Source organism: Neovison vison, chromosome 3 (assembly GCF_020171115.1).
Source record: "Neovison vison isolate M4711 chromosome 3, ASM_NN_V1, whole genome shotgun sequence".
In the NCBI taxonomy this organism is placed as follows: domain Eukaryota; kingdom Metazoa; phylum Chordata; class Mammalia; order Carnivora; family Mustelidae; genus Neogale; species Neogale vison.
The window spans coordinates 21,105,244-21,126,047 of NC_058093.1; the positions used below are offsets into that span (position 1 = coordinate 21,105,244).

General features: G+C 33.1%; 1 protein-coding gene across 3 annotated transcripts in view; it reads right to left on the minus strand.

Moving 5' to 3' along the window:
* The window catches only part of KANSL1L (KAT8 regulatory NSL complex subunit 1 like), a 147,498-nt gene that overhangs the window by 80,933 nt on the left and 45,761 nt on the right, over window positions 1-20,804 (minus strand). For all 3 annotated transcript variants that reach the window (XM_044241509.1, XM_044241507.1, XM_044241508.1), the window contains 2 exons: window positions 19,395-19,592; window positions 15,467-15,588 (listed from right to left, as the gene is read on the minus strand). In XM_044241509.1, coding sequence (XP_044097444.1) covers window positions 15,467-15,588; window positions 19,395-19,592 — 320 coding nt within the window. The remainder of the gene's footprint in view (window positions 1-15,466; window positions 15,589-19,394; window positions 19,593-20,804) is intronic.

Here is a 20,804-nt window from a genome sequence, read left to right on the forward strand (position 1 = left end):
CCATTTCAAGTAATTCACGCTCTCTACAGTACAAGACCTGTTATATGTTATCTCTGCTTTACTTCTCACATCCTCCTTCAACTACTTAATTTCCAAAAATCATGTGGCTCTCAGTTCAAAAGTCAGTTTCTTAGAGTCTTTCAGCCCTTGTTTCCTCTTTCCAAAGACTAGGTCAAATCCCCTTTTGAGCTCTGACAGCACTGTTCATCTGTCTTTCAAAGCATTTTTCATAGTGATATTTTGTATTAATCTGTATGATTATCTGGTTAATTAATGTCTTTCTAGACTGTAAGTAGTGCAGGGACTGTATCTGTTTTGTTCACCTTTGTATCAAGAAATTCCTGATACTGCACCTGGCATACAGCAGATGCTCAATAAATATTTGTTGAGTGAATAGAGAAATACACACATGTATGTACTGGCTGGTTTAACATTCCAGCTCTGTGCTTGATATAGTGCCTGTATAAAACACATTATACCTATATAATTAGTTTAGTGAATGAGTAAACATTCAACCTTTTAAATAACCTAAAAACCAAGAGGTTCTAAACGGAAGACTACAAAAAAGCTTTTAGAAAAATTTTATATATATATATATATATATATATACACAGAGAGAGAGAGAGAGAGAGAGAGAGAGCTTTGCATTTCATTCTCTACCTCTAAATCTGGTTTACAAAAGGTAGTTTTTGATAGTAAGATATGATGTATCTTATCTTATTGTATAGTCAAGTACGTCCATCATAAATTTAAAATAAGGAGATAAGAACTATAAGATGTTCTGATTTGTAAAAGGCCATCAATCAAGTCTAAAAGTTTCTTCTAATCTAAAAAGTGCAAACAACTGAGAGCTTTATCTAAAAAAATAAAAAGTTCTGAGTTCATACTTTATATTAACACTACTTTCTCTAATAGTTATTTAATACCTTTCTGAAATAACTGGTTTTCTATTACAAACCTAGAAAATCCTAGCAGTTAAGATATTTATGGATGATAACAAGTATTCAATTTGCTGCTACAAAGTATGAGTGGAAAACTTCAAGTGAATTTTTTTTACAGAACAGTCCTATACTCTCAATTACTATAGGAACCAAAGTCCCAAAAGTTTTCATTTTTTACCAGATACTCTACTGTAAATCACTACCAAAATCAATTCCTGCAAACATTATACACTTATATTAATAAATAAAACAATCTAACAATATGAATATATGGGGGCATGGATTAGCTAATTTTTTGGTGTTATCTCAGTAGCAGTATTAATGGTAGAGGATGTGGAAAAAGTTTAATTTTGATATTTCTTTTCTTTCTTTCACAAACCCAGTGAAAGACAATCTAGAATTCTTCACAGTAAATTATTCAAATATTTAATAATCTTTTGCCTAAACCAAATTTCCTCTTAGAAGGACAGGAATAATTGGAAAATAACCTTATAATGCTGTGCTCAAATATTTTTAGTAAATAAGAAACGTTGGGGCTTGGTTGTAAATTCAGAATGCTAGAACCATAAAAGCATAAAAAAGACTTTATGAGATTATTTTAATCTTTTGTTCTCAAGAAGAGCAGAACATAAGTTTTTAATGTATTATTTTAAAATACTGTTTAAGGATAGTAGTTTTCAATATTTCTCCCATATTTACCCATTCTCATATTAAATAAACTTTTTAAAGAGTAGAGGGGTGCCTGGGTGGCTCAGTCAGTTAAGTGTTCCACTCCTGATAAATTCAGGTCTGGATCTCAGGGTAGTGAGTTCAAGCCTCCATCCGGCTCCAAGCTGGGCATGGAGCCTACTTAAAAAAATAAATAAAATAAAATTTACAAAAAGTACAAATCAAGAAGGGAGAATGAGAAAGTGCATTCTCAAAAAGATTCTTAAATCTCCACTCCTAACCCCCAGTTCCCATATATTCACATACAAAATACCCACACTCACTGTCCTGGGTTGAAGAGTGTCCTCACAAAAGTTACACCCACCAAGAATGTCACAGTGTGACCTTATCTGGAAATACAGTCTTTGCAAATGTAATTAGATAAAATGAGGTCACAGAGGATTAGAGAGACACTATATCCCCTCACTGATGTCCTTATAAAAAGAGACAATGAAGAGACGCACCCAGGGAATAATGCCACGAGGATCAAGAGGTGAGGTGGAGATTGGAGAGATGGGCTCCAAGCCAAGGAACGCCAAAGACTGCCAGCAACCAGAAGAAGCCAGGCAAGAAACGATTCTTCCCTAGAACCTTCCATTGAGAACACGGCCCTAACCCCTTGATTTTTAAATTCTAGCCTACAGAACTGTGAAAGAGTAAGTATCTGTTATTTTAAGCCACTCAGTGGTAATTTGTTACAACCCTAGGAAACTAAAATATCTATAAAACTACACATCTAAAAATCACTGTTTTTGCACGATTAGTAATCTCTATTTCAATTCTCTCCTTTTCATCAGTTGTTCTTTGATGAATTCAATCTATAGCAAGAACTTTCTCCAAATTTCCCTGATGTCAAACATCCTGCTAATAACTGAATTTACTATCTTGTTTTCTCTTGATAGTTTTTGGAAAAATGAATGCATCCCATACTCAGATAACTCAATGACATTTAGGATGGCATTAACCTCTGCCATTTGAAAAAAATTTTGAAGAATTTACCTAAAATAGGGCTTATATAAACTTACTAAAATGATCTTCTATGGGCATTACTTGTCCTCCAAATGTCAAAAGTAAAACAACTCTCTCAAAGGACCAATGGATCACGATAACAGGCATTATCTGGTACAGAGAAAACCGTACATTTACCAGGCCATTTCCCCTACTTTAGGTATTAAGGAGAAAAACTATACCCCTTACTCAAATTACAAGTCCCTTTATTATAAGAATTAAAGATATATCTATAAATCTTTATATCTTTGATATATTAAAATAAGATCTAAAACTGCTTCTAATATATCTCAACTATGAAAATAATATATAAATGTGATAGAAAATAAACATACTCTGAGCAATATGATTTCTACTTTCTTTTTAGTATTTTGTGAGTTTTCCAATTTTCCTACAAAGAGCTCATACTGTTTTTCTAAACAAAAAATGTCATCTGAAAATCAGTCTTTTAAAAAATTTTTTGTATTAGGGACTTATGTTTTTAAGATTTCTAAGTAATCTCTATACCCAATGTGGGGCTTGAACTTATAACCCCGAGATCAAAAGTCACATGCCCTACCAATTGTGATAATTAGGTGCCCCTGTATTAGGCACTTCCAACAGATTTTTAAATGACTAATATCAGAATAAGTAATAACTAGTGTCAGAGTAATCATATACTAATAATGATTAGTATCAGAGTAAGATACTTATGAGACATAATTACCAAATGTAATAATATGAATTTTGTTTGGATCCTGACTAAAAAGCCATATTTTATTACCCATAAAAAGTAATTTTGAGACAACTGGAGAAACCTGAATATGAATAGAGAATTTCGTGAGAGCAACAAATTATGGCTAATAATATAAAAGTTAATAAGCAGATGATAATACCAAGGTGGGTATGTTTATAAAAAAAAAAAAAACAAAACAAAACCGCTGATTCAAAGAAATATACAGAAGTATTTACAAGTTAAAGTAACAATCAGTACAATTTGCTTTTTAAAAGTCCATAGAAAACAATGTGTCAGGAAGGGAAATAGTTGAAAGGAATTAGGAAAATCTTGGGAATTCTTATCTTCTTCTTTTGTTTTTCTCTAAGTAAACTCTACCCCCAATGTGGGGCTGGAACCCACATCCCCAAGATTGGGAGTCGTATGCTCTACAGACTAAACCAACTAGGTACGCCCAAAATCTTGGGGATTCTTAAAGCTGGGAATGTGTGAATTCACTTTACTATGCTTTCTATATGTCAAAGTTTTATATAATAAAAGGTAGAGAGGAAAAAAAGATTATTACAGTGCTAACTGCTATTTTTATCTCTCTCCAAATTTTACTTTAAAATGAAAAATAGTAATTAGTAAAACAAAGTCTCCATTTCAAACTTTCAAACAAATTATATGTGAGAAAAACAGCTCAGAGATTATATTGAAGAATCTGAATTGTATCTCCCAAACTATAGATTAGCTAGAAATGTTTGACAAACTTTCATGTCTCAATTCTCAGAAAAATACAATTGCCATTATTGATGTCCTAGTCTCTTTGCCTAATACTTTAAAAAGTATCACTTGAAGAGCACCTGGATAGCTCAGTCAGTAGGGCACGCAACTCTTGATCTCAGGACTGTAAATTTGAGCCCCATGTTGGGTGTAAAGATTACATAAAAATAAAAAACTTAAGAGCTTAAGAATTTAAGAGCCAGAGATAAAAACAGCAGATAATGAATGTCATTCAAATGAACCCAAAATTATACTGAAAATTTCAGCCTAGAATATGCAGCTAACAGTGCTTTCTTCTGAGAAGTGACTATTGAAATATTATAAGGATGAAAAATTACTTTCTATGTAATTAGTTTGCCAGCTTAACTGCAGTTTTTCAATTATGATATCCAATTAGAAAGAATGGTTGCACTTCAAGAGGTAATTATCATTAGTGAAAATAAATAGCATGGCAATGATTCATTGGAATTTAATTTTGTATCATGTACTGGGTCTCATTAAGGCAAAAAAAATAATAAAAATCTAGATATTACTTCAAATAGAAATTCACTTTCTCTGAGATAATACCCTATGGGGTAAGCAAGGATCCATTTGCAACATTTTATCTTATTTTAGAGTACAAGATCTAAAAACTAATATCTCTATGATGATAAAATATAATGCCTCATTTGTTTGAAGACTCAATCTTGTCAGTTGCTCAGTTCCTGGTGATTCATCTTAGACCCTGCTGCCAAGATTAATAAAGCTAAGAAAAACAATTCTAACTTCTGGGAGATACTGCCATTAAACAAGAGGTGGGGGTTGGGAATTAATGAATAACAAGTGGGCAAATAGGTAGCCTGGAAAATAATTAGCCAGGTGAATTTACTTTAGACATAGTGAGAGAACAGTTCATTAGGATATTATAAAAATCACCTTAAAATTTCATTAAATTATATCCAACAATAAACTTCATGTGATCCCCTAAAAATTAATATACAGAATAGGTGGCCAACCTTTAAATATTAAAATCTTAAAATTCTTCTAACCTCATTATGCACAAAAATTATGATATAATATGATATCAAGCTAGAATAAGTACCCTTTGTTAGAAGAACTGTAATACTTCACCTATGAGATTACTTATCTGGCAATCCCAAGTTTACAGAATATGGATGAAATCACAAAAACCTTTCAAATAACCCAAAAACCTCACTGTTCATACACAAAAGTTCACTCCTGTTACTGTTAGGAGAGGACTTCTTTCTTACTAGAGAATGTCTCTTATTATAATACAAATATTTCTACCGCTTTTGTTACCTGATTTTCTAGTCCATCAATAAATTAGATGAGACAAAGCAGAACTGCAGGAGATAGCCATGAGAACAATGCTGAAAATATCAATCTGACTATGGGGAGAAAAGAGAAATGAGTACAAAATACTTTTTTATGGAATGCTGATTACCTGCAAGAAATCTTAAAAGATATTTCATTCATTCAACCAATATCTACTCATGCCCATAATGTGACTGACACTCACTGATCTAGATGCTAGGAAATGAGCAGTTAATAAGTCAGACTAAAAAAGTTCCTGCTCTCATGGAGCTTATATTTTCATCCAGGAAGACAGAAAATGAACAAGTTAAAACAAAATGAAACGAAACAAAACAAAACAAAATACTCTCACATTTGTTATTTTATTTGATCCTTACAACAATCCAGGAAGCAGACTGTTTGGTTTCATTTGAACTGGGATTTAGAAAGTTGCCCAAGAATATAATGCTACCAAAGTTGGCTCAGAGTTGGGACTGATCTCAGATTCGTCTGATTCCAAAAGGATATTTTTGATTTTGTAAATTTATTTATTTTTTTTTTTTTGGAGAGAGAGAGTGCTCGCAAACAGGGATGGGCAGGAGAGAAGAGGAAGAGAGAATTTTAAGAAGGGCCCCATGTCCGGTGTGGAGCCTGACATGGTGCTCAATCTCATGACCCTGAAATCATGACCTGAGCCAAAATCAAGAGCTGGATGCTTAACAGACTGAGCCACCAAGGCGCCGCCCAAAGGGATGTTATTATTTTTTTTTAATGTTTATTTTATTTGAGAGAGGGAGATTGTGTGAGCATATGCATGAGCATGGGGGAGGAGAGGGAGAGAATCTCACAAGGCTTGATGCCATGACACTAAGGCCATGACCTAAGCTGAAATCAAAAAGTTAGACGTTCAACGAGCTGAGCCACCCAGGCACCCCCCCCTTTTTTTTAAGGTTTATCTGAGAGAGAAAATGGGGGGCAGGGGCAGAGGGAAAGGGAGAGAGTTTCAAGCCAACTCAGCTTGAAACTCTCTGAGCTGCAGAGCCCGACATGGGGCTTGATCCCATGACCCTGAGGTCAGGACTTGAGATCATGACCTGAGCTGAAACCAAAAGTCAGACACTTAACTGACTGCACCACCCAGGCACCCCTCAAAGGAATCTTCTTAACAATGAGTTTTCTCATAGCACTTGATCAGGGTTTAAAATTATGCATCTATTTCTATGATTATTTGGTTGATGTCATTTTTTTTCCCACCCACACTTTATACCTTGAGTACAGAGACCAATGTGTTTTTGTTCAACATGTATCCTTACTGCCCAATCCAATATCTAGCATACTGAGGCTACTCAGTAGATATTTACTATCAAGTAAATTATTTTACAGATATACAGCTATTATCTCCATACTCCCTGAGGATGTGGCCAGTCATGAGCCTGAGGAATCAAAGAAACATTTAATTAACTTCAGTATCATCCAAGAAAGGCGGTATGTAATAAATTTTCTTAAACAATTCTTGGTTTATATGAAAGTTTCTAGCACTTGAGTAGAATCCCCATTTCTCATACTGTCTTAAATACCTCCTTCATACTAGCCTCTAGATTATGCTATAATGTTAACTAAGGCATGTTGAATAAAGTAATTTTTCTCTATTCACTAAATCTCTTCATTTGTACTAACATAAAATGATTACATCCAAAGAAAAACACAAGAGTCATGTGACAAAAAGATACATTTTAGGCTGTTTTGAAATCTCTGTTTTTATTGTTCACTTGTTTAAAAAAAAGGAATTCCTCAAAAATAAACATTAATTGAAGAATATTAGTACTAGAAGCTACTTTATAAATATTTGTGTCCCAGTGAATTTAAAGATAAACAAATAAGATGTGAAGAGATTAAATGACTTGCCCAAGGTCACAAAATGTCTAAAACAAAAAGAAAATATAAAATGTAAATGCTATATGCATAACCACAAGTTATCTCAAAACCACTAAATCATAAAAAACACTATAATTGATTGAAAATGAATACAAGTTACAATGGGGGGGATTAAATGTCCCAAGATAGTCTTGTGAGGAGATACTTTATGTAATTTGAGGATAAAACCCAACACTGTGTTTACCCTGAATTTTCAAGTAATTGGTTTAATTATAGGGTCCCTTACCAAATTAGGCAGACCAAAGTCAGGACAGCAACTTTATATCTCCCCAAGAGATATGATGGAGAAAGAGGTGGTACCTCTGATTCTCTGAACCTATGTAATGAATGTTCAGTAATAGCTGGCCCTACATAGGCCTTACAATCCTTATCATTTTTTAATAAAGATTTTATTTATTTGTCAGAAAGAGAGAGAGAGAAAGCACAAGTAGGGGAGCGGCAGGTGGAGGGAGAAGCAGGGTCCCCACTAAAAAGAAAGCCCAGTGTGGGACTTGGTCCCGGGACCCCAGGATCATGACCTGTGCCAATGGTAGACGCTTAACTGACGGAGCCACCCAGGCATCCCTTAAAATCCTCATCATAACTCAGGCCATTTGGAAGCACTTTTTTCTTTGTTTAAAGTAAGAACAGTTCTAAATCAGTAACTAGTATAATGCCATAAAATGAAAGAAATAAGAATGCCTACAATTTTAATATACATACTTAAAATATACAGTTTTAACATAGTATGTCCTTACATAAAAATATCAGTGGTTAACATTATTAGGCTGTTTCTTATATGCCAGGCATTGTTATAAGAGTTCTTTATATACTCTTATTTACTTTTCATATAATCATATACTACTCTCAATATCTGATATGTTTACTATAAGACATACTTAACTCTCAATGATCTGTTTTGTGGCATACTACATTTTAACAAACTAATGTGTACTTTTTAATTAAGTATGATTATAAAAATTGGGTAAGAGTGGAAACTGAGTAATTGCCAAATGTTGGTTAATACTTGGTAAAATTTGGGGGGACCTGGGTGGTTCATTGGGTTAAAGCCTCTGCCTTCAGCTCAGGTCATGATCCCAGGGTCCTGTGATCAAGCCCTGCATTGGGCTCTCTGCTCAGCGAGGAGCCTGCTTCCCCCTCTGTCTCTCTCTGCCTGCTCTCCTGCCTGTTTGTGATCTCTGTCAAATAAACAAATACAATCTTAAAAAAAAAAAAAAAAAAGATGATCAAATTTTGGAGCAAAGAGAATATAGATATTTAGACACCACAATGACTTTTAAGAATATAAGGTAAATATATATCCTTCATCACAGCAAATTATCAAATTTCCTATCACTTTCCTATCCTATCATTACCTTTACTTCAAAAGGTAAATATACCTTTTATCTGTATCTATATTCTGTAACTTCCTATTATACTGCTATTATTAGGTCTGACATTTGTACTGATTCACACATCTCAGCTAAGTATGCAACTCAAAATTCACAAGTACATGTAAGAGTACTTTTCAGATCAGAGGAGACATTTTACACTACAGCTGTATGTCCTTGTCTTTAGCCAGTATTCATGTGCTTCCCACACGTATGAACACTTTCATTGAAAAAGAACAGACACCCTAGATTAAGACAAATTTGACAGATAAAGAAAAGGGCAAGGGTTCTAATATCGAAAACTAGGTCATTCTTTATCACTAAATTTTAAAGTAACATGTTGAAGTAAGAATTGTTTCCCTTTCAACAAATTAAATATATCCTCTTCCTGTCTTAAAATTTTGATATCCTATGGTTATTATTTAAACAGTGTGCAACTAGTCAAATTTTGCTCAGAGGTTTAGGATAATATTGCCATTTTTTTTCCCAAACCTATAGTGGCCACTGTGTTTTCTATTCACCCTTTTGCACATAATTTGAGCCCTATTTTTCTGAACTTTTTGATTGTAAAATATAAGGTACCTATAAATAAGTCCATAAAATGTCTATCTGATGTTTAACTTATAAATATGAAGCAATGCTTCTTCTACTCTTCTACTGTCCCATAATCACCACTCAGGCCAAGAAATGGAGTATTACTGGACCTATGAAGCCTCCTCCCCACCATGTGGACCTGCTCTTCATATTTAGCATAGAATGATAAAAAGTTAAATCACAATCAGTACTTTTACCAGTATCCTGAATAACTAAAGGACTTGAGAACAATTTAAAACCATTTACCTTCCTCCTGACATGTGTGCTACTGTTGCCATGGGGTTTTTTTTAGTAGCCCCACTAGACATGTTTTACTATTTGCTTACATATATCCATATAATTATTTACTATTTCATTTGTCCTTAGTTCCTTCTTGCATCTTAAATGACTCATCTAGGATCCTCACTTTCCACTGCTTGAAACAGAGCATTTATGGTTATCATTATAATTAGAGTCTACCAGTGACCTACTCCTTAGTTTTGATTTGTCTAAAGACAGACTTTAAAGATGCTTTCTCTGGGTATAGAATTTCTAGGCAGTTATTTCCTTTCAACACACTGAAGATACCATTCCACTGTACTGTGGCTATCATTACTACTCTTGAGAAGTCAGCTGTTAATCAAACTGTTCCAGTGATGTCTTCGTCCTTCACCACCACTGCTCTTGCTTTTAGATGTTCCATTTGTCTTTGTTCCAACACCCCACCCAGCACCCCCACCGCCCAACCATTTCCTGTTTCTAGAGAGTTTTTTATTTGTCCTGCTTAAGAATCTGTGTCTGGCTTCCTGAATTTGGTGTCTCTCATCAGACTGGGTAATTTTTCAGTCAATCTCTCTTCAAATATTGCTTCTCTAGCTTCATTCAGGTCTCCAGTTAAGTCTTATGTTAGTCCTGCTCAGTATGTTCTCAAAATTTTAAATGACTCTTCTTTATTTTCCATAGTTTTATTTCTTTACCTACAATCTGGAACTTTTCTTCTAACCTAGCTTCTGTGTTATATGTTCTCTCTTCAACTGTGTCAATGTTGCCAAACTCACTTAAGTTTTTAATGTCAGTATTTTTCAGAAATCTTATTTGGACCTTTTTCAGATGTGCTATGTAACTTTTATAGTTTCTTCCCTGAAGATATTTTCCAGTCTACCTCTTATTTCTAAAATCAAATTAAGCACCATTTAAAAAAATAATCAGTGTTTGATAATTCTAATATCTGAAAACTTTGTGATCTCTTTTTGCTATTATCTTTTTATTCTTACTCTTATCGCTCTCTCATACATCTGATTACATTTAACTGTGTGCTGATCACTGCCTTGAGAAACTATTTCTGAGAATTTCCTAGAGCTAAGAAAGAGAGAAGCTACACTTGCCTCTGCCATCTACCTTACAGTATCATCTATTTCAAAACCATTTACCCTAGGGATTCCTTGGATGACTCATTAATGCAAATTTGAACTGAAAATCCATGTGAAAGTCCCCACCATGGTCAGGCTATCTCAAAGATAGATAGGTTTTGTTTTCTTTTGTTTCTGCTCTGCTCAGCACCAAGGCAACTTTCCCCATGGTGCCCTATATGGAGAAGGGAAACAGTTTTCCTTCTGATTTACATTTATTCTAAGGCTGTCACCCATGGAGGAGGATTTCATTTCATCTCCCTACCATTGACAATATTTTGATTTATTTCAGCTTTATCTTCTTCTAACCTCACAACCTATTAAAACTTCATTTGATTTTTCATTTGGCTTGATTTCTCTTTCTTTTCCCACAAAGCTATTAAAACCCTACTTAATTTTGTCAGAATTTGGCCTCAGACAAACACAGATGCTACGTTTTGCTTACTTTTCTGGTTTCTTGCTTTTTCTTAGCTTTAGGCTTAGAAATATCATTAATATTCACTAATTTCTTATTCTCAAAATAAACAATAAAATATTCTTATTCAATCCAGCAATTCCACTTCTGGGCATATGTCAAAAAAATTAAAAGCAAGGACTCAAACAAAAAGAAAAATAAAGGATTCAAATAGATATTTGTATACTCATATTCACAGCAGCATTATTCCCAATAGCCAAAAGGTAGCTATTCCTATGTTCACCCAGGGAACAATGACTAAACAAAATGTGGTCTATACATAGAATGGAATATTATTCAATCTTCAGAAGGGAATGTTGATACATGCTATAATATGGATGAACCTTGATGACATTATGCTAAGTAAAATAACCCATTCACAAAAGGACAAATAAAGTATGATTTTGGTGACAGGAGATGCCTAGAGTAGTCAAATCCATAGAGACACAAAGTGGATTGGTGGTTGCCAAGGACTGTGAAGAAGAATGGGTCCTTAATGTTTAATGGGTATGGAGTTTCAGTTTAGGAAGATGGAAATAGTTCTAGAGATGGATGATGGTGACTGTTGCACAACAACGTGAATGTGACTGTTGCATAACAATGTGAATGTACTGCACTGAATGTAAAAATGGTTAAAACAGTAAATTCCGTATTACGTACATTTTATCAGTATTTTAAAAAGTTCTTATTCAAATGACTAATTTCCCTACCTTCACTTTTACTTAAAATGAACAGTATTTATGTGCTTAATGGGACATCTTCAGAAAGTGTTTTCTGGTTAAGGGTCGAGTTTGAATAACATTAACTAAGCCCTTAGTCTTGAAAACCTCTGATTCTTAAAGATGTTTTCTTCATATATAATTAATGTGAAGAAAAAAATAAAAACGATGTTGGAAAAACACAAAGATATAAGAAATAAAATTAGGCCTTATTTAACATTTTACTCCCAGGAGCAAAAGGCTCATAAAAAGATAAGTTTCACCTCCCTTCAGTAGAGATATTTTTAAACCAAACCTTTTTCGTTATTACTATAAAATCGTGTTTCCATGTAATTTTCAAAATCTATGGTAATATTCTCAAATGTGAGTACTGTAAAATAATCTATTAAATTTACAGAATTTCACTATTAGGTACTTGTTTATTTTATAAAAAGTTCAATTAGAGAATACTTTAAAATTCTTACTTTTACAAATATCAATTAAGCACTTTTTGCAATATAGTTAAGAGGTTAAAAAAGAAAACAACTTAGAAACCACAAAACATCATTCTCCAGGGGTAGGCTATTTCATGTTACAAAAAAAAGGAGGAGGAAAAGGAAGGGAAACGAAGGGAGGAGGGAATGTTTGACTGGTCAGTGTCTATCCAAACCTTCATCTAACTCCTACAGCTTCCTTTCCCACTCCTAACTTGCCAACAACCACTTATAAACAACTCTATCTACACCCATCTTAACCTCTGTCATGCCACTCTAAAGGAACAAGTGTATTTCCACCTTATATAAAATCCCCCCATAACTTTATGATATATATTTCATTTACCATCCCTAGCTTAATATTTACATTTCTTCTATTTTAAAAAGAAAAATCTCTTTCTTGACCTTGTACATCCATTTCATTATAGCCTTTACAGTTAGCAACTTTTAAAGTGTAATCTTGACTCCTTCTCTCTACTTCATCTCCAGTTCTCTTCTCAGCCCACTCTATCCCTCTCCATCATACCACTACACTGGCGCTAGTCTCAATTTATAACTGGCAAAACCAAGACATTTTTCAGACCTCCCTTTAGCATCTGTCACAACCACCACAAATCCTCAAAATTTTCTACGTTTCCTTCAAAGTTATTACTCTCTTATCTTCAAAATATTCCAGCTTCTATGTTCCTGGTTAAATAGATTTGTGTATTATAGTATATAGTATTATAAAGAGAATTTTTACAAAAATTTTAATGAAACTAGAAGTATCCCACAGTTTGTGGTAACAAAGCACTTAGAAAATAATTATTAAACTTAAAGATAAATCAAATATTTTAAACAAAAACCCTAATATTCTAAATTTGCTCACCTTTTTTGGTGGGGGTGGGGGGTTGAACAGGAGAGAGAGAAAATCTTAAGCATGCTCCATGCCCAGCAATGGGCCTGAGGCAGGGCTTGAGCTCATTACCTCAACACCCTGAGGATCATGACTGGAGCTGAAAGCAAGAGTCAGATGCTGAACTGACTACACCACCCGGGCACCCTGCTTACCTTCTCTTTGATGAAAGGTAGCTATATTACATTTTCTAGCCAATGCTAGAAAATGAAATCTTTTCTTCAAGAGAAATATATTTTGACAACAAAGTGAAAATGCTTTTTGAAAAAAAATGCTTTTCAAAAGGAACTCATTTATATAAAAAGCATTCTAAAACATGTTGATTACTGCCAAAAATAAATAAATTAGTAAAATTAATTAAAACACGTATCAGAATACTTCAAAAATTTGGAGAACAAATTTTTATCTCATCTATCAAAGAATTTAAGTAGGTTTTAAACTTGTTATAAACATTTTTTTCTTACTTCCCTCCTAACCCTCTGTTAAAACTTTCAAAAATAAACCTTCCAGTTAATTTGTAGAAACAAATACCTGACATCAGTTAAGATGGCAATTACTAGCAGATTTCAAGAAGAACCTGTGAACTACTAGTAAACAGAATTGAAAAAGGTTCATGTTAGGTAAATAAAGCAAATGTTAACATCTCTTTCATTTGGAAGCATGGACCTTGATGGGTATCTTTGCAACTATGAAAGTTAATAAAATCAGATATTCAAGTAACTGTATACAATTCCTTTATTATTATACATTCTAAATAATTATATTTCACCTATGAGACTGCAGGCTAGTTAAAAGTGGAGACTTGTCTTCATCTTTATAACCTAGTGTTTTGACTATATGACATACAGAAAATAGTTATGGAATAAATACTGTGCGAATAACCAAAAATATAGGCAAGTACACTAAAATGATATACCTACACAGATACACAAATACATATGAATGTAACAGTGTAACACCTGGTTAGGTAAACAAAACGCTACCTAAAATCTGCTTGATTCAAATCACGATGTTTCCACACCAATTTAATGGTGTTTAAGGGCTCAACTTGTAATTTATGAATTCCATTTTTAAAATTATTATTTTCTTAATTAGCATATGTTCTCCTAGATGAAGGTATCAGAGTTGCCCTATACAATATGTGAGGATCTTTGCTTTCAAAGTGAATCATCAGTGATACAAGGAATGAATATATAAAATTAATAAACAGTAAAACAAAACCAACAGTATTTCTTCTGTGACAGACTGTGAATAAATGACCCAGCACAAATGAAACAGTGGAAGTTTTAAAAATTAGATTTTCAAAATAACAAATTAGAACTAAAACCCAAATAACAGTATATTTATTTTAGGACTCAGTTTATATCCACTAATCTCGTGAAGAATGTGATAGCTACTTAACATAATTTTTGCCATGGTATAAATTTTCATTTCATGCCATATTAAACAAAATTTAACAATAAATCATATAATTATTAATATAAATATTCCCCATTGCCAAATTACATTAGTCTTCCATGGTAGTTAAAGAGGCCCACATTACAATTTTATTTGAAAAAAATTAAAAAATATATTCTGTTAGTATCTTTAATTCTAACTGAATCTTTAAAATAGAAAAATAAACAACATAAAAGAACACAAGGCTGTTCACAAAAAAGAAATTAGGATACCATGTATATGTATGTGTGTATTCACTGATATGATAAATTGCTAAAGGTTCTGGTAATTACTAATTATATTCAGAGAAAACTTTTACCTTATAAAAGCTGAGATACAAAATGATTAAGTGAAACTAAAGCTGAATTTTATGGATGATATCTACCAGTCTTCTGTGCCCAAGCTATATCTAGGGTCTTTTTTTCTTAAAATGTATTAAAAGAGCAATATGGAGCTAAAGAACATGAAACATACAAAATGGAAGGTATGTTAAAAAATCGATACTTCTGTAGCAAATGGTATCACTATTTTTCTTTTTTCAGAAACATTTTATATCCTGGAAAACACTCTTTCCCATTAAGTTTATAGTTACATTAATTATATATGTTTGATGATATCTAAAAATGTATTCACGACCTACTGATTGTACTGTAACAGTGCTTAAGGAAGAAGAAAAAAGCAACTACTTAAAAGATCAAATAAATAAATAAATAAACAAATAAAACAAAACAAAGCCAAATTTAAAAGCCAAAATATCCCACTGACACCTACCTCCTGGAAATGCCATTAGCCAGACATTTATGGCTACAGGATTTGGAGGATAGGGGTGATGAAGTTGGGGACAAGTTGAGAGGGGCAATCAAACTGTTGATGATCTCAGTCAACTGTGCACTCTGTAAGAAAAACACCAACTTTTTTACTACTGCTAAGCAAGAAATTTGAGTTGGTTCTCACACCGTTAGCAAATGTTTATATCTTAGTAAATATTTTAATCTACGAAGATGATTTATACCACTACTAATTTTTCCACTTATTATAAATAAATCTACACTTTAAAGTACTCTTCCTTTTCTATATCCGTTTTTATTATAGTTCCTTTATCTACTCATCCTATCGTCTTAAAACATTTGAATTTAGCTAATAGCATCTACATAATATTTTCTTTAAGGCAACTAAGTTAATAACAATAAAATCATAGCTATAATTTACTAAGTGACTACTATATGCCAGGCACTACACAAAGCACTAAACATAGATAATTTCTAATCTTTATAACCAACCTGCAAAGTAGTTAATATTAGAACTACTGGTATTACTATTATTAAAATCAATTACAGCAGAGGAAATTGAAGGCTAAAAAGATTAAGCAGCTTGAATAAGAATTATAAAGTTGGTAAGAAATGGAGCTAGGATTCAAATTTAGGCTTGAATCCAATGTCACGTTGTTTCTCAATATTTTTCCTAACTCAAAAATATCAGGTTTGTTTAGGTACTCAAATTTCCATTGATCCTTATTCCAAACTTAAATATACATAATATATTTGTAGATAACTATATTATGTATATTTAAGTTTAATACATAATAAATAATAAATTTATAAAATTATTCTCAAAACAATGACCTACAATAATTATAATAAACATAGGCTTCATCACTGGAAACAGTATGCCATTCTACAAAAGAATGACAATTATTTTCATTACACACATAGTCTATGTTTCTTATACAAAAAAGGGCAAAATTAAAAGGCTTAAAAAAGGAAAAGAAAATCACGTGTAATCATATTACACAGAGAAATACTATTGCTAATATCTTAGTATATAACCATCCCTCTAGACTAAGTTTTTTTGAGTCTATGCGAGCACGAGTGCATACAAAATGCATCTACACACGTACACCTACACAAGCACAAGCGCACATGCACACACACACACAAAAAAACACAGTTTTAATTAAATCATGTCATATAAATTTTCTATGACCTGGTTTTCTCACTTAATAATGTATGATTTTATTTTTTAAAATATGTGGTCCTTTTTCACCATTTTTATTAATTGAAAGATATCCAATAGAAAATAGAGGGGTATATGAAATAATTATTTTTAAAATTTTCATTTATATGAAAATAATTCGCTATTAGAAATAATGAGATAATAATTAGTATATCTAATATTTGAATTCCTCAAAGTCTTGAAAAAGACCCTGAAATGTTTTCACCATTTACTTTCTTGAAAAATAATACATACCTAATGACTTCATTTTAATTTTTAAAGATCATTTTCAAATCAAAACAAATAGAGTCTTGATATACTTAGTAAGCACTCATTAGTTTAGTCATACAAAGAAATTTATAAAGTATCTCATATTTTTCAGTCTGAAACACTGATACAGTCTTCTCATTGTTCCACTGCCAAAAGTATCGTTAAAAATCTTCTAACCCCCCTGAGGTAACTGGTTAGGTATGTGTGAATAATTGGTCCAGAAGAACAGCCTAGCCACCAACCAATCCAGCCCAATAAAACCTCAAATATCTGATTCCATGTTTGGCATAAGAAAATCAGAGTAAAAATGAGAAAAAAGTAAATGAGGACAGGAGTAATTTAAACTTTGAAAGCAAAAACTAATCAAACTTGAAAGTTAAAACACTTACTAGCTACTGGATAATAAGGTTTTAAATGTAAACACACCCATGTGAAACTTTTTTAAAATTACCTAAAGTTCTAAAAGAAAGTCACCTTTTAATTTCTGAACAAAATACATTATCTAATAATATAAGTCTATATTAATACTATAAATCAATGTTATTTTTTAAAACTGATACCACTATGTAACTTAACAGTGCCTTTATATTTTAATTATCAACTCTTTAATTGCTTTTGAGATACATAAAAAAGCTTTGTTTGGTAAACAAAACATTCCCCTAACAAAATTAACTTAATCAAATCATCCAATACTTGATCTGTACTCAAGGTCCACTAAGATCAGTGAACAGTTACATACGAACAGGTTATCTTAAGAAAAATATGTGTAATATCAAGCCTGCTAACCCTGACACTTAATTCTCAACCCTCTTCAGCAAGTATTTGAAAACAATGTTTTTAATTGGCCTATAAAAACATTACTAGCATATGCTACAAGAGCAAATGATCTGTTCACAGGCAATTTAGTAATGACCTCTACAAGAGATTACCGCTGTCCCTTTCTTATCCTTTTGCTCTACACTTCCTATATCCAGAGCCATTGCCATTGTTCTCACAAGTCCTGGTTCCCTTCTCTTTCAAAGCTTCTAGCACTCCTGTCAGCAATGGGACCAAAAATAAACATAATACCCAGGGCCAACTTCATGGGGAAGCAACCTGAGCAGTTGCACAGGGCTGCCCTCAGAAGGATCCCATGATTGGTTAATGCCCTGCTGTCACTGACTTAAATCTCTTCAAAACTGTTTTTAACAAAGAGCTATGTAATTTCATTTTGCACTGGACCCTGGAAATTAGCCAGTTCCGATGTTAACTCAGGTCTAATAAAACAAATTGTTGCTACCAAGGATAAAGAAAGAATATAAAAAAATCTCTCTCCAAAGGATAAGCAGTGACCTACAGGTAAAGAAAACAGAAGATCTGACTGACCAAGCAAATACATTTTTCTGGAGTGTGAAACAGTTAGGGCCAAACTCAAAGGGTGGTGAAAAGAGAGGGAAGTGGGAACATAACCAACACTATTTAAAACACCATTTATATGGTAAAGTGCATTTGAATTTAACACTAGATAATTTAAAAAGAACTTTCTGGATTATAAAGTATTCATAAAAAGTATTTTGATTATGAATTTGTGCAATTATGCAACTAAGAAAAAAAACTCTAGACAACTGTAAATTGAACAAATATGGGGTGAGAGGTATTGCACCATACTTTGACTTACCAGGAATAAAACAGTAGTAACTGGTACTAAATTATTTCACAATATATGACAGAAAAACTTAGAAAAATTAGATGTGAGCAGGCATGAATCCACCTTACTCACTGAAACAAGGGAACTATGTAGCTGTGATCCCAACTAGGTATATTTCAGATTTAGATTGGTTATAAGGTAACAAACTGTTACAAAGCCAGCTTTGTCCAAGAGCCACCAAAGTCTAAATAAAAATAAACCGTGTGATTTCAAAGGACAGATAGAGTAATTAAACTTCTGGAGTCATCCATAATTGAATTTCAATATTAGGAAAAGCTTTAGAATCAAAATAATTGTTAGGGGCTTAGTTGCCATTTATTTACATGGACGTTTTTAACGAAAGAATTCATATTCTGATCTCTTTCACTAAAAATCTCTATCAATAAATTGATCAGATCTATTAATCTATAAGTAGATTCAGATCTATTAAATGGTATCACTGTTCTTTCTTCATGAAAGAAAGTCCAATGATGAACAATTTTGCTTGAAAAAAGATATTCTAATCCTAGTACAAACGAGTTCTCATCCTCTGGCTGTGTACCAATATTTTATATATTTAAATAATCGTAATTATATCAATGTTATAAGAGAGACTCATCATATACTACAAATTTTAATTGCATTTAATGTAAAATGGGAAACCTTAATAACGAATATCCCAAGCAGACGCACAGGTTTATTTGAATAGTTTATAAAACTGAATAAAACTCATTTCATGCCACTCATATCTTAACTCTTCCATCATATTACCTGCTTTTCTATATTGCGAAGAAGAAGTGTTGGGCTACTTGGTGACATTTCAAAATCTTGTTCTGGTAAAGGATCTGGACTCTCTTGAGGAATCTGGGGATTCCCCGTAGTATTTAATGAAGCCGCCTGGTCAGCAAATTGTATTTGTTTCTTCAAAGTATCTTTTGGAAGTTGACATTCTTCTAGGATCACTATCCCCTAGGCAAACAGCAATTAAGAGATGAAATTAAAATAAACTGACTGGTAAATCAATTTTAACGTTACAATGCACTTGAAACCACGTTTCTTATCACCTGAAAGTAGAGTCTAACTGTAAAAAATTGGCTGATTTAAACATGTGTAGCTAAAGCAACATGTATGTCTGATGGATTAGGCTTGTAAAATATTGCCATACACTGTATATAAGAAGTTATTTTTCTTCTTATTGGCCTTAGTTATTAGCAGCAAAAGCATGATACATTTTTTTAAAGATTTTATTTATTTATTTGACAGAGATAAAGAGAGCACAAGTAGGCAGAACAGCAAGCAGAGGGAGAGGGAGAAGCAGGCTCCCCACTGAGCAGGGAGCCCGGTGCGGGGCTCGATCCCAGGACCCCGGGGACCAAGACCCGAGCCAAAGGTAGTCACCCAAACGACTGAGCCATCCAGGCACCGCAAGCATGATACATTTAAAATCAAGGCTTATATGCAGAATATGAACACTTCACACTGAAATTTAGAACAATTCCTCATATAATCTTCAGATAGTTTGGTCACTAGCATTTCCATTTGAGTACTCCCAGTTTCATAAATTAAAATACCAAACTTACAGACATCCAAACAACACTCTGACTTTTTCAGAATACTCTTAGTAGTCCAACTCTGTTGCTGCCAGCCAGCAGCCATGGGCAGGACTGCACTATTGAGAAAAAGTATTCTCTAGTCCAGTTAAATTGCTGCTTATAAGGTAGAGGAGTTAATAACAAAAGACACAAGTTTTCAACTGTGATGGGGTATTTTCTTAAATGTAAGTAACTAGAGGAAAGAGTTGGGATCTAGCTGCCTCTTGCCCTCCCTGCCTACCATTCACACACACACACAACTGGCTTGCTAAATACTCTCCCATATTCCCCAGATTCTTCACTCCAACTGTTCTTACCCTTACGTCTCTCAATGGCAATGAAGACAGAATAGAAAGGAAGAAAAAGTATGCACAGATATGATCTTAACAGTTTATCAGTTCTTACAGTAAAACTTTTTCCCTCTCTATCCTTTATACCACTTGTGTATACACACACACACACACACACACAGTTATTTAGCAAAATGTCAAAAAACTCCTAATAGGCTAGTTGGAAATGTGGCTAAAATATTATATTCCTGTAATAAAAAGGTGACTAAAACATTAAGTGTACAGTATTTTAAGATGAG